At 38.4% G+C, this 15,104-nt stretch overlaps 1 protein-coding gene across 6 annotated transcripts in view; it reads right to left on the bottom strand.

The window, feature by feature from the left end:
- SORCS2 (sortilin related VPS10 domain containing receptor 2) overlaps positions 1 to 15,104 on the bottom strand; it is a 586,176-nt gene that overhangs the window by 10,931 nt on the left and 560,141 nt on the right. Inside the window, exons 24-27 of one of the 6 annotated variants that reach the window (XM_052780552.1) lie at positions 13,325 to 13,424; positions 11,749 to 11,851; positions 2,433 to 2,590; positions 177 to 256 (exon numbers count right to left, since the gene is read on the bottom strand). In XM_052780552.1, the coding sequence (XP_052636512.1) occupies positions 177 to 256; positions 2,433 to 2,590; positions 11,749 to 11,851; positions 13,325 to 13,424 (441 nt within the window). The remainder of the gene's footprint in view (positions 1 to 176; positions 257 to 2,432; positions 2,591 to 11,748; positions 11,852 to 13,324; positions 13,425 to 15,104) is intronic. The other 5 variants (XM_052780553.1, XM_052780557.1, XM_052780555.1 and 2 more) reach the window with 5 other exon arrangements.

Below are 15,104 nucleotides of genomic sequence, written 5' to 3'. Positions count from 1 at the left end.
ACTTTCGCGCAAAGCTTTTGCTCATGGTGGTGGATTTGTGGCAAATTCCTAGGGTTTCTATCCTAGCGACAGCATAAGTTGGTTCTCTTTGTGGCTTAAAAAGCTGTAGTTGTCTCGAGGGGTGCAGGTGAGGGAGGAGAATGGAACCTGAGGCGTCCATTCGACATGCCACTGACCTGGGACTGGACACTGACCGGCATCAGCAATAAGGGAACTCTGTAGCTGTTCAAGTTGCCACTTCTCCCAGAAGGAGTCACTGCAAGGTAATGATGTTGAGGAGTCCCAAGGTGGGGGTTGCGATAAAGTAGGCAACATAAAATATATAGAAAACAAAAAAAGTGGATGGGTGAGTCTGGAAATACTGTACTGTGGAAATTCAAAAGTTATGAGAAGAGAGAGAACAAACAGAAACCCAGGCCTGTAACTCCCTGCTGTGCATGGAGCGGAGGCTGCTACTGACATCTCCCAACAGGGAGGGAGAAAGCTCACCAGAACTAGAAGGGATCTCCATAGCATAGGAACCTTCGGCAAATAATGTCGTAAAACAGAATTTAGTATAAAGCAGGGATTATAACATGCTTCATACTCTAGCCAGATAAAACAGACGAGTACCATTAACAGGAATATTTTCTTGGCAGTACTGAGCAATACCGGAGCTAGTGCAAAGTACTGCAAGTAACAAAACAGTACAGCGAGCAGAAGTATAGTTTTATGTCCTAAATAAAGTCTTGTGTCTAAAAGCTGTACAGTAGCTGACAAATATGGATGATTATGATCCACAGAAATGAACTCTTTATGCTCCGCTGGAAATGCTACTGGTGTTGACAACCTGCAGAAGCACAAATCACTTCGAGATCTGCATTTGCTAACTGTCTTAAGTTTCACATCAAAACATCATGATCTTGCACTCTTTAACCCTAATAATGCTCTGCCCAGATAGAAGAATTTTTTTTTTTTCTCTGAGTAAGGAGTGCAGGGCAAGTAGAGATTATTTCTGAATGCGTTACAAATGAGGGTAGCACTTCTTTATTCCAGCATCTCAAGCTGCCTTATATAAATAGGCCATAAGGGATTTTTCTACCATTAAAAGAAGTTACGCTTCTGTACATTGCTAGAGGTGTTTGAACGCTCCACTTTAATTGGCATGCCTGCAAGGACTTTGTTAGCATTCAGCCTTCTCTTCTAAAGACCCGGGAGATGAGTCGATCAGACAATTTTAACACAGACTTTGTTTTTCCAGGGTTGTTTTTAGAACTAACTCCAGTAAAATCAGGAGTGCAATCAAGGTTGTCTTGCAAAATCTGAATGGAAACACAGTGATACTCATACACAAAGGTTGTCAAAGAAAAGATAGAAATACACAAAGCAAAGCAGGAGGCTGGATTCTTCCCTCGTGCTCAAAGCTAACACTTCCAAGAACCTAGAAGCGCCACACAGTTCAGCAAATAAAAATAAAGACATCGAGAACAAACGATAAAGGTGAAACCCAAGATAAAGAAATCTCTCCTCCGCCAAAGTTCTGTCCTTCCCCAGGCTACCTGTGGTGCAGCTAAAACACATCTTCTTCTGTGGGTTCATGAAGACATTACAGTTGCCTGTTACACCATGAGTCTGCTGCTACAAATCTCAAAGGCTTTGGGTTACCTGATTTATTTTCACAAAATGTGTAGGAATGGAACTGGGGAGTTTTTTCCATAGTCCTACACTTTTCAGACTGTGACCTGAAAGCAGTCTGAACACAATGGTAAATTTTACAAGAAATAAATTTTACAGATCAGCACTCCATGTTACAGTAAAAACAACCACAGGGTGCCTGGATATGCTCTTCCACCTGACACTGAAATCATTTGCACTGAGAGATATTCACAGAAAGTTTCCTTCTTGGGTTCCTTATGACCACCCCATAAATACTAGAAAGTTATCAGCTAAATTAGGGAAGACTTACGATACTTTTTATACAGGAATAAATTTAATGTTTCTAATCATGAAAACTTTAAATGCCACTGGAATATGATGGCAAATATAGCAATGGATCTAGGTACAATCCATCTGAAATCATGGAAACATTGACTCTACAAATCCTTCTGATCTAAACTCCATTTTCCACCAATTCATGGGGTTATTGAGTTAATTCAACTGTTACCTATTATATCCTGTTCTACCAAATATAATTTCTCTCTAAAATTGTCCCAGGAAGTCTCCTGACATTAAACTGTCCTATCTCTGTACTCATGCTCTATATAGCATGTCATCCATGCATTAGCCTGTATCAAAAGCAAGCCAAAAGAAGATAACTGAGATAATCCTTTGTTAGTGGTGTACTATTTGCTTCTTCCTGAGACTGAGCAGAAAATGAAAAAAGCTAAAATGAAAACAAACATCAATTAAAAATCAATTACTTATGAAAATTCATAAACTAAAAATGAAGTTACCTCTTGCGTTACCTAGTGTTTGAGAGTCCAGATCATCATCAATAAACTCCTCACCCTGGATGATGTTCTGGGTGTCCTCACTATGATTAACAGGGCTTGTCATCTCCTGCTCTTTTTCGTTGTGCATCTGGGCATAGACATTTCTGCCTGGCAGTTTCCTAAATCAGACAAGGACAAAAAGTCTTGTGATGGAGTTCCTTCATGTTGCGCTCATGCTGGCATCAGAGCAGAGCTCCAGCATAGCAAAGTCATTCCAGAATCACAAAACAGCACCAATCCCACCCTTCCTTACTTTTGTATTCACAACCTAAACTTAGCAACTCCTTATTCTCAGTCACAGTTTTATGTAACTGCCTTATCATGATGTTCATACCAATGTAATAATTAAGCATCAATTTCTGACTAAGATTGACAGACAATAAACAATACTGAAAAAAAACCAACCTAAAAACACAGAAAAGCTATTTTAAGAACTCAAGCAATAAAAAGTCCCAACAAGCATTCATTCTTGTTTCCAGGTGCCTTCACAAACATTAAGCTGGGTCACAATCATCATCACATCTCCCTGGTGAGGTGGGCTGACACTGAAGTGTAATAGTATTGAATGGCAGTCTGACATTCCATCAGGGTTGAGGAGAAAGAAGTGGGAGAAATCCAGGAGACAGGGAATGGAGAGGGAGCAGAGATTAAAGAACCAGGAGGCCAGGACCAAGGGGTAAGGAGTAAGGAGGTAAACAGGCATCGATAAGGGCAAATGTGAAGACAGGGGAGGTTGCTGAAGTTAAGCAGGCAGCACTGAAGGAGACAGAGTGTAAAGCTTGGCCTAGGACTACTGGGAACTGCTGAATTAGACAAAACTCTCTATGGCAGACAGCATTTAATTCATTCATTCTGATTTGAGACTAGAAAAACAAAAAGCTTGTTATTAAATGGCTCTATCAGTTCTAGTGGACAATTAACACCATGGCTGGGACTGAGAGGCTTAAGGCTTAGTATTGGTAAAGAATTCTTAACTAGATTAATTTAAATTAGACTTTGTAAAATCAAAGGGAATAATCAGGGACTTCTAACTTTGCAACAGAATTTGTGGTCTGAACATTTCTCAAAAGCCATACCCTTTGCTGTAGCTGCATTCACCTGCAATCTGCCTGGGGACATAAGAACATCTTTTCCTGGGCACCAAGCAGACACTTTTGATTAGGGAGTTGCAGTTTGTGAGCTCCATTTCCTACACTGCAAGAAACAGCTTGACAGCTTGATCAGCATGACAGCAGATCATGGCTGTCAAAGTCTGTGCTTAAACACAGATTATTGCAATGGGCAGACAACGAGAAGAAAAGAGAAAACAGGGTTGAACGGCTGAGGTTAAGCTGCGGTTTCTGCTGAGCTCATTTAGACAGTGAGAAGACAGAAAAAGTGACACTAATTTTTAGATATCTCTTTAAAAATGACCATCTTCTGCTCCACATTCTGGCAGCAGTTTGAAAGTTCTGTTTTCTCTAGGCTTCTGAAGATGACCTGCCTTTAAACGTCATTTCAGAAGAAAGGTTCTTTACTAGGTGGCACCATCTTAGTTTGAGATAAAAGTTACTGCAGCAAACTATTTTGAACAGCACCTTCCATTGCATCAAAGTAATTAGAATAAATGGAAATTGCTAAACAATGAAAGACAACTGAAAAGGCTCTCCTCCCTTTAACTTGAACTATCCAAGAGATGAATTGCATCCTATACACCTATATATGTACACACACACACACACATCTCTATAGGTATGTCTATACACACACACACAGAGACAAAAAATTATATACAGAAATCAGGTATTTTATCCCATTATTTATAAGCAGCACAAAGAAAGAAATCTGATTGCTTTTGCTCTTTTCTGTATCTCAGTGAGCATGGAGTAAATGAAGCACAGGACTAACCAAATGCAAAGGACAAGGGTGGAAGGAAGGTCTGATAGCACAACAGTGTGCTGTTATGACCACTCGAACAGGTCCGAGGGCTCCTTCAACACAAACATACACACAGAGGCAAGCCCTGCATCACTCTCCTCCCATTAACTGGATGAAAGAAGCCACGTTGAAAGGGGGAAGGACATTCCTCATCACCAAAACAAATACATTAGGTAATTAATTTTTATTTTTTTCTCTAGGGCCAGTAACTCCAGACTGTTTTTAATGTGTCTGCTAATGGAACTGGTCATGTGGAAAACAATATCCCTCTCAATCAGACCTGCATCAAACCTGTCAAGTTGCTCACTTTCAGTCCACCACCAAATGCCTAATGGAAACAAGACCCAGAAGAATGTCTTTGCAACACATCCGCAGAATTAGCACATATGTTTCTGCAATAATTAGGGGACCTTCTCAAAACTGTATTTCTGACAGACTGTAGAGGCATCAATGGCATTATCAAAATATTTTTGACATAATAAAAATGTTATCTATCTCGAACCCATATGGCACATCAGACCTTTGCAGCTAAGTAAAGGGAGCAGAGCTGCTAGTCTAACTGTTGTCTGCCCAAGCTGAAGGACCTGTCTGAAACCAGGTCAACACGGTGTGTCCTTTGGTGTAAATCCTGAGGCTGAACTCATGTCTCTGATAAGACTTACTAGTTAGAGATCACCACAATCACAACACATACTATTAAACATATTAAGGGGTGCCTGAATGAAGAAACCTCATAAGTTCACAAATAACCATTAAACGTATTGTTGTTAAGAGCACTTCTATATGGGTTACAGAGAAAAGGAGAAAAGGCGTAAGCTGTTACTTCTCACTCACCTAAACCCCATGAGCCCAATCCTGCTAAGTACAGATCCTTCACGGAAGGTATAAAGTTCAGGTACTCAGTGACTCTTCTGTACTTTCCTTTGCTCCTCACGCTTGCAGAGGAAAGCATCTTAGATTGTAACACGGAGTATGGATGGGAGGAAGGAGAATATTACAGGTCTTGTGAACACATACATTGCAGGCATTTACCTTTTACACATTCTAGAGATCTCTACGTGTTTCGTATTGGTTCAGTTTAACAAGGAGGAGACTCAACCAGGCTGAAGAAAATGATAGTCCAAGCCTTTTCAAGAGGCATTTTTAACACGTGACAGATGTTCTCTTTATAAGGGACAACCACAGTGTGGGATGAAACAGGATGTGGATACTGAATCCTTGCTAAAGATGGGCCTGATTCTGGCAATTTTCCAGTCGCTCTTCACTGCTCTAATATGTAGGAAGGAAGCTACTATCCCTAATTATACAGAGAGAAACTCTTGTGTACCCTGATGTGCTTTGCTCTTCTTAAGGAAGCAATTTGTGTTGAGTCCAATGTAACTGTTTGAAGTAGGCAAAGCTGAAATGCTTGGGCCTACATAAAAGACTACTGTGAAAACATGACAAGACACGCAATTTGACCCAGGAGATTTATATCAGCAATATGAAAATTGAAAGCACATTTATAAGGACAAAGAAAAAGATTATGCAATAGTTTCTTTTTTGGGGTTTACTCTTCAGCTGCAAAATGCATGTGCTTCGTATCCATCACTGGAGACAATTACCTCTGCTGAGCAGCACTTCATGGTTTACATTTTTAATTCCTTTTGTTTTCTCTGTAGCATTTTATTTCAGTCATGAAGAAGAAGAAATATTCATGCCTGCTTTGAGGACCATAAAAATATAAACTGGAGACTTAAATCTGCACAGAACTACTAACGAACATCACAGCACATGGCTTTCACCAAGCTCTCCAGGTCCCACACCTTTTAGAAGATATTCCCGAAAGTATTTTTTTTCCTCCCTATATTCACAAATTCTAACCAGTTCATACCCGAAACTGTTTGCACTTAAAAATGTTCAGCAGTAAGGAACAGCAGGAGGGGGGTGAGATATTGATTCTCACTCATTTAAACTCTCTACTTTATTTGGCTTTCAATTTCTTCCTTGTGGAGCCAATATTCATTGGTCTTTATGCAACTTTATTCATTTTCCAGAGGCTTGATTAAGATTCTGTTTAGTATAAAAAATAGGAATATATTCACATGGCAAAGGATATGGAATAATGTAGCATTCTCTTGGAACTTAAATAAAACTAACAACAATAATAATCCATTAAACAGAATACTTTATTGTGGTGTTGGCTTTATTATGTTTGGATAAATGTTCAGATGACTGACTTTTTGCTTTAAGGCAATCCTGATTTACTTGCCTCTTTCATTTCAGAAATCTTTTCTACATGCCATTACTTTGATTTCTGAGGAAGTTTTTCTGAAATATTATGGATCATTAAATTAGTGCCTGTTTTTTTATAACTAAATGGCGTGGATTGGGACTAAACTCACTCTCATGGAACATAAAAGTAGCATAAGCAAGGTGGGGAAAAAAGATAGCTTTTCTTCAGAGACTTAAAATGAGATAGTAAGTCAATGAGGCAGAAAGATAACACAGTTCTCCTCCTGATTGTGGAAATGACCCAGATGGGGGCCAAAAGTGGCACTTGATAGTAGTGGGGAAAAAAGGAATACACACAAAATGGTATAAATTTGGCTGAAGGAGATTCACAGCGATTTGTGAAAACAACGAATGCAGCTTTAAGTACACTGGCAGTAGTTTGCATACAAATTAAAAGATGAAGATTTTCATACTCTTTTAGAGAGCTGTATTTGCTACTATTAACCAGGTAAAATACGTAAGCAGAAAAGCCAACTATTTGCTCTGGTTTGGCTACTCTAATACCCTGTTGTTATAAAGAAGTAAAAAATAAGAAAAGGATGATTTCAGATCTTCCACTAGTAACATGATGATTACATGGCAGCTTTGATGTGGCTAAAATATAATTTTCCTTTCCTCCACTTTGCCTAGTGCAGACAGTGCTATTTGCCTTCTCTCTACTGTTGCCCAGGACCCCACAGCATAAAAGTTTGCTCTGAAAGCATGAAGAAATCTTTTCTGGATGGCAACCTGAAACCCACAAAAAATATAAACATTGTTCCAAAGGCAATGGAAGAAGTGTATTTTTACTGAACTAAATTTAGTATAGATGGTATGGTATGGTATGGTATGGTATAGAAAAAAATACATGCAGATCTCAGGTCTGCATTAAAAAATAGACCTGATTTCTCAGAAATATTTTTCAGCTGCTTCATACTGTTCTGGTCAAAAGAAGCAGCTGTAGTCCATTTTATCTGGATGCTTAAACAACTGAAGCATACTAGTGAGTATTGTAACATATTGTTTACTTGAGGCATCAGATTGGTGATTTCCACACTCAGAAAGTAAGAGCAAAGACAAGGCAAATTATTCTTGGCTTGCCCGCCATCAGTGTTCATTGTCTGCACTGCCTCTTGTGCCACAGCCACAGGCAGGTTGAGCAGCTGGGGTATTACCTTTCGTTCCTTGCTGCCATGCTGAAAAATTCCCCCCCTCCAAACTACCTAAACCAATCTTTGTTCATTTGTGGGATACGACTAGAATTAGTTTTTAAAATCTTCAGCATTTATCATTTAAAATTTACTTTTCATTTACTGGGTAAAATTAGCCCTAATCTGAATTGTTTACCTACTCTGATCACAAAGGATCAAAACCCTGCAGGTCTCAAGACTTTTTGGCTTTTTATTTTTTTTGTCTAAAGCATCTAAGCACTCTCCGGATTGCCAGGAGTCGCTCCATGAGCTCTGGGGACTCCAGCACCAGTTTTTCGAGCACATGTTCCTGGCAAGAAGTGGCTGGATGCACAAACAGGCCATCAGATAAAGGGAGGGGCAGGGGGGGGAGCAGAGAGGGAGATGAAATGATAAATGCTCGCAGTTGTACTGCATGTAAGAACAGAGGGCAGCAGTCTTCCTCGTCAGTGTTTAAGTATTTGGGATTAGGGCATATCAGAACTGATGTAACCTACAATCACCTAATCATTAGCTAGACAGCCGTGACAGCGGTGATTATCCAGCAGACCCTACAATTTTAGTTTTGATTAGAGTAGTGGGAAATTACACAATTTTAATCTTTTCTTTTTAATGGGCATTCCTTCAGGAGTGATGAGACGGCATTGGTTTTTACAGTGCGTATAACTAATCAGTCCAAATCCCACTACCTCTATATCAATCTACCTCTGTTTTTCATCTACCCCCCTACTTAATTAGATAAAATACTCTCTTCATTTTCTGCATATGAGGCATCTGACACAGGATCTTATGCAGGATTGTTATTTTTAGATTACTGCTCTCCCCCAAACCAATTTTGTGAGATTCACTTCTTGTGAGGGACAACAATTTTTAGCGCTGGGTATTGCATTTTTCAGGAAAAGAGAAATTAAACAGGAGCAGCAAGTTTCATCATAGCTGTCCTGATTGCTCTGAAAGATTCATAAAAAGAGGTATTAGATTAGTTCTTGATGTCTTGTCAACACCATCTTTCATCTCGCAATTCTGCCTGACAAAAATCAGTGTAAATTAAGACCCAAGTTCTTACAACATGAACTTCAGAAATAATCCAAGCAGGGAGGGCAGGTGACCAGGCTTTGGGACAAGGGGCCTTGGCACTCAGGAACCATTGGGCAGTTTGGGCAGGTTTCTCCATTTTCTATCGAAGCTGTACTACGTTCTACACAGAAGCCTGCTGTTTTCTCTTTACTTTTCATCCCAAGTCCTGAACAGTGCCTCTGCTCATTGCAAATGGATGAAATGCTCTCACGTGTGAAGCTGTAACCCCCCTGCCAATCCAGTCATCATCTTATCTGCAAGCCAGTATTTCCATCTTGCATCTTTCCAGGTATCAAACTTAATCTTAAGCAAAGAACTGTCTTTGGGCCGGCAAAGAGAGAGAGAATAGTCCAAGGCATGTCCATGTAATCTTTTGCAGACCACCTGCTTTGCCTGTGCCCTAATGCCAACTGCAAGTCCTATAGACCCAACTAGTGTTGTGATAAAACTAAGATTAATAAACATTTCTCTGACCTGGGGAAAAAAGGAGTTTTAACCCTTTTATGAAGGGACCATCTGACTATCAACTTACATAAGTGAAAGGATGGCACCACCAAATGTCTTCCATCTCCTCCTTAATTTTGTGAATCATACATAAAAATTATGGACAGTATTAACATTTCAACAGCTTATACATGTCTGTAATTTCTATGTTGAAATAATTCATGTTTATATTTGTATGTGTTGTCTGAGTTACTATAGGGCCCAGTAAGTGTTATTCTGCTGAAATTATCTCCTAAAATTGAACAATTTTTGTTGCCTATGGCATTCTTTCAGCAGATTAATTTTTAATATACAGGCATATAATATTGACAAGCTGCCTTTGTGCATTGCAACTTGCAACCTTTATAAAGGACATGCATTTTTATAGCCTCAGTCCCTATGGACCAGTTTGTAAACTTACATACTCACTGTACTGAATTTAGAGGGACAATACTCACAGGTAAGTACTCCATGGGGATCCAGCAATTCACTATCAGTCTTTATAAACACAAGAAAGACTTTTTTAAAGGGATTAAAGATTTGGGGTAGAAAGGAGTTCACAGGGAGCACATGGGGAAAAAGTAATTTTTCAAACGTAGCGCCGATTAGGTGCTCAGTAGTCTTTGAAGACCAAATTGCAAATGAAGGATGCAACCAGAAAAAATTGTCATCTTAGAAAAACTTAGCAGGAATATTTAAAAATAATTCTGTCAAATATCTCAGTAACAGGTATGATACGGACCAAAATTGAATACTACTGCATGGTCATTCATCAATGCCAACAGCAATTTTCAGGCTACTGAGAAACATTTGAATATACCTCACAATTCTGCTCACTCGCACCTAAATTAAATGCCCACAAAATTTAAATGCAAATTATTTTCACAAATTATATACAGAAGTGTGAGAGACATTAAAGCTTGCAATTTGCAAATTGTACTACAGTTTCCTCCTTAATAAAAGCTCTATTTATAAAGCGATGGTTCATTGGGCATTTTAGAAAGAAGTCAAGGAAAATAATTTTTTTCTTCCTTTCTTGAATATTTTATACTTCTTTTGCCATGCAGTTATTGTCTCTGTTACTTAATTGCTCTCATTTAAGAGCTACTAAAAGATACAAATCATAGAGCTTTCGAAAGATATCACAAGCAAGTTTTATGATCCCACACTACAAACAGCAAATCCTCCATGAATTGCTGCTGAAATAATATAATTACATCACATCAACCATTTTTATGCTTTTCCTTGCTGCAGGCACCTAAAATAGTGAAATCGATTTTTATTCAGTTGTAGACAGTGTGATACAGCATTCTGTGCTTTGTCCTTTAGAGCAATCAGCCACTATGAGCTCTAAGAAACTTAGGTGCTGCAGTGAGGAAATGAAGAGATTCTTGTAAAAAAGAGTTTTTCTCTATTGCCTTAAAAAATCTTTTCTAAACAAACTCTTAAATGCTATCTACGCTTATTGCTATCACATACTCAGTGCCGCACTCACTTCTATAAACTTACATTTACTTCAAATAAAAACCACTCTTTAAAGAATGAGACAAATCAATAGGAATCCTCACTGAGTGAGGACATCAGGATTTGATGATGATGAAGGCTTCCAGTATGATCAAACCCAATAGCTTCTAAATGCCCCAGTAATACAAAAATAACAAGAGCACAGCCAATGATTACACAAACTCGTCAACAAGAACAAAATTCTTTAAGTTGCACAGCACCCTAGTAGCTACAATTAAAATAAATTGCAGACTAAAGACCTATCAGACTGTCAAAGGCTGGCATGGTATCCCCCGTCAATTTTGAGAAGATGTCTCTCATAAAGCCCACTTACAGAATTACTTCTCCCCTCAACATACTCCAGTGTCAAATTAATGCTAATCTACTTCCATCACTCATTCTATGTGGCATTGCCCCAGCAATTAAAATGTAATGTGTACACAGAGAAACTCCAGAGCTACATATTTTGATAAAAGTGCTTTTTTTAAGCAAATCAGCACTCATTGTCCCGATAGCTTTAGTTTATTCATAACTGCTAGGAGTAATGAGGTAGGAATTAATCAGGAATAATATTTTAGTTCAGCTCTCTTTCTTGATGATATTATTTAGACAAGCTGAACAAACTCTCCGTACTTCCCATATTGCTGCTATTTATCTTGGAACACTGCAAGTGAAAGCAAGCATCAGTGCCCTACCTTGATGTCTGAAAAGTTCAGAAAAACACGATTTTCAAAGCGGTGGACTTTTTGCAATTCTTCAAGAAATCTCCTTTTCAAATAACAAACTCTGTTTTGCTGATCTGTGGATAAATCCAATTCTTAAAATGTGTATGTTGTTGATTAAGGTTTACTTGCCTTTTGAACTTGTAGAGGATGAAAGCCCCAACTGCAGCTAGACAGATAACAAAGAGAACCACAATAGCCCAGTAGCCACTGCCTCCTCCAATCCTCTGAGAGTCTGAAATATGAAATAAAAGAACAGCTTAGCACGTCGTCTTTCAGATTAGGCACATTCTTGGGCTTTCTTTTCTATCTAATTGTCAGGTCAAAACCATTTTTTGTTATTTGTGTAACCTCTTCACTCCACCTGTAGCTTCTTCAAAAAGGCAACACAAAATTAATCGGTGACTTGTGACTGAAGGACAGAGGACCAATTTAAAAAAAAACAAAACCAACCAAACCCCTGAAGATTTAATTATTTGCATACTCACTGTTTTGTTTTTTTTTCTGGGAATCTAAAGTTATCTGTCACAGGAAATGTCCACATACTCTTAAGTACATGCATTGCAAAAGCAGGGCTGTATTAATTTCACAGATGGAGAAACTAAGGCGCTGAACAAATGAACTCATCAAGGTCGTACGTTGGTAGAGGCTGGAATGAACATGAGGCTTCTTTCAATCCCAGCCTTTTGTGCTGGCTAACAAATGTTAGCCCTTTAAACCAGATGAGGTACCACAGCAGAACTGTAACATGATTCTACGTTAGAGACTAGATAAAAGAGCTTTGTCTCCTACATAGAGCTGACAGATAAAATATCACACCTGTACTTACATAAATTGATTGTGGTCAGCTAAGCTGTTCTCTAAGAACGCATTGAAATAAGAAAGCAGAATATACTATGGGATACGATACACAAAAATTACAGGACATTCTAATACAAGTTTCATGTCAAAGCTCAACTTTCTGGTTAAAACATCATTTTAACATCTCTCTGTTCAAAATACACACACATGTAGGCACACATACGCTCTTCAACCGGTTTCCAGGTACATAGCGAAGCTAGAGATGCAGCAAATGCACGCAAAAAACCCTATTTCCATTTATTTTAAACACAGAAAAAGCATATAATTTATGTCAGGACAGGATTAGCAATGTGGAGACCTTACTGAAGATCAGAGATACAAGGCAGAGATGCAAGGCTATGTCCCAGATCCCTGGAGTTACATCTGCAGACTTAATGGCTGCAGTAAAGAAACTCTGCTTTCTCGGCAGCCAGTGCAGCCAAAGTGCTTCACCAGATGGGTTTTTTTGAAGCCTGGTTGGCTCTTCCTTCAGGGCACTGTTTTGTATAATATAGGTGTTTAGTTAATGTCATGGTTACACAGAAAAAAGCAAGAACCTTCTGAAACAAATCATGAGGTGTGACAAAATGGAAATATGTAAGAAGTATTTATTTGGTGGTGATTGTTAACAAGTACCAAATGAAAATATATCCATATATACATGTTTGTGTCTCTGTGTATATATATTCATATACATACATATGTACACACATATATATTTATGTGTGTATCTATATGTAACAAGTACCAAGTAAGTATATACATATGTGTGTATATGTACACATCTATATTGGTATCAAGATTTTCTCCTTAACTTATCAGAACTCAGACAGGCTTGGTGTGTTGGGAGCTTTGTTTATATATTTACCTGAACTGGAGTCAGCTAAAGTCACTAGGACCCAGTATCCTCCCCTCAGAAAGAAACTGATGTTGTGTGCATTCAAGGCTTGCTTGATAGCTGCGATTCTCTGAAAATACAACAGGGAGAATGTCAAACACCTGGCACTCTGTTCCACTTTGAGAGACTCAATGCTCTAAAAAGGAAAATCTCTGGTTCATTAAATGGTGAGAAACTCAGAAAGCATTTGTCAATGATGAGCTGAAATGTTAAAGAAATTCCATATTTAAAAATCATGCAAAACTCCACAAGCCATAAAAGCTGAAAATGTCAAATCTTTATAGCCAAATATTTCTCCTTACCAAAGCTTTTACGTTTACCCGGTATATGACAGACAGCATGTCATTTACACGCGCTATTGGGTTTACCTTGGTCATAACTCACACAATGCATAATCCATATTAAAAACTCCCCATTCTTCTTCTAACCTATCAGAAGAAAACCTGTGATGTCACTTTAGATTTCTTGCTATGAAAAGTAACTGCTATTTGATAATGAACTGCATGTTGTAATTTACCTCATCTCCTTACCTATAATGGGATAGATTCCTTTTATACCTAATTTTTAACAATACTCTGTAGAAATACATCCATCCATCCATGTGGAAAAAATCAGGATTCCTCCTATTTTTTTTTCAGTGGGTAGAGCACAGTAAAATATGGCCTCTCACATTTTTATGGAGCAGAACCATTAAATATACCATCATATCCTAACCCCAGATGACAAACTGTCTGAATTTTCCCTTCTACTTGCTTGTGTCTTCAACATGAGTAATTTTCTAAAAGATCAAAGCTAGTTTTATACTCTCTGCCTTATATAATTTAGGATATGACTTCCCACAGGATGCCAAATTAGAAATATGCTTTATATCCATGAAACCTTCACAAGTAACTCCTTTTATGACATTATCAATTATGGTGCTCATTTTTGACAAGCCTTTGCAGTATAATAGATAGAAATCTCTGTAGTCTCTCCCAAGTTATGGACAGAGACTACACAAAAGTTCAAATTCAAATATCCTCACTCATATTAAGGAATATCTAACTTCTGAAGCCATTCCACTGACTTTATTACATTTTTTGTGGGGGAATGACTCAACAGAAGAGTGATGTGAGCATGGCCTCAGTTATTTTACAACACAATTACTCCAGATAGTGCCTAAGTATTTATCTTTTTGTCCAAAGTCTGAAAAGAGAATGGATATGACAACTATATTGATTAGCAGCCTTTAAAGTGATGCTGGCACCACTGAAATAGAGTTACTTAGTGTCAGTCCAGGTTCATTCACATGTTCATGGTATACAATGCAAGTGGGACCAGTAAGTACTTCAGGCTAATCTGACTTTCAGCCAGTAAATGAAATTACTGAGCCCTATAACTTTGCATACATCATATTTTCCTGGCAGCTGTTTGAGGAATCCAACATTTGCTCTGGTTTTTGCTTAAGTGACTAACACTTGACTAACATTTGTTCATTATTTCTCTCCCCACGCCTGGGTTCCCACCCAAGCCTATAGGAACTACACTTCCACAGGTCAAAAATTTGAATCTTCTATGAATCCAGCCAAAGGTTCTGTCTTATTTATTTCACTGTTAGATTGATGGTTGTTTCAGTACTCGCAGGCTTTTTTTCTGCCCCAAGGTATTTATTGAGCACAGTGCTGCCACCTCTCCAACTTTTTAAAAAACAAATCTAGTGTTTGGAGCGCCTCCCTAGACTCTCTAAGTTAAGGTTCTCACACCACCATTT

This window comes from Harpia harpyja, chromosome 2 (assembly GCF_026419915.1).
Source record: "Harpia harpyja isolate bHarHar1 chromosome 2, bHarHar1 primary haplotype, whole genome shotgun sequence".
In the NCBI taxonomy this organism is placed as follows: Eukaryota; Metazoa; Chordata; class Aves; order Accipitriformes; family Accipitridae; genus Harpia; species Harpia harpyja.
The sequence above is the reverse complement of the archived record's forward strand: the minus strand, read 5'-3'. Positions and strand labels throughout refer to the sequence as shown.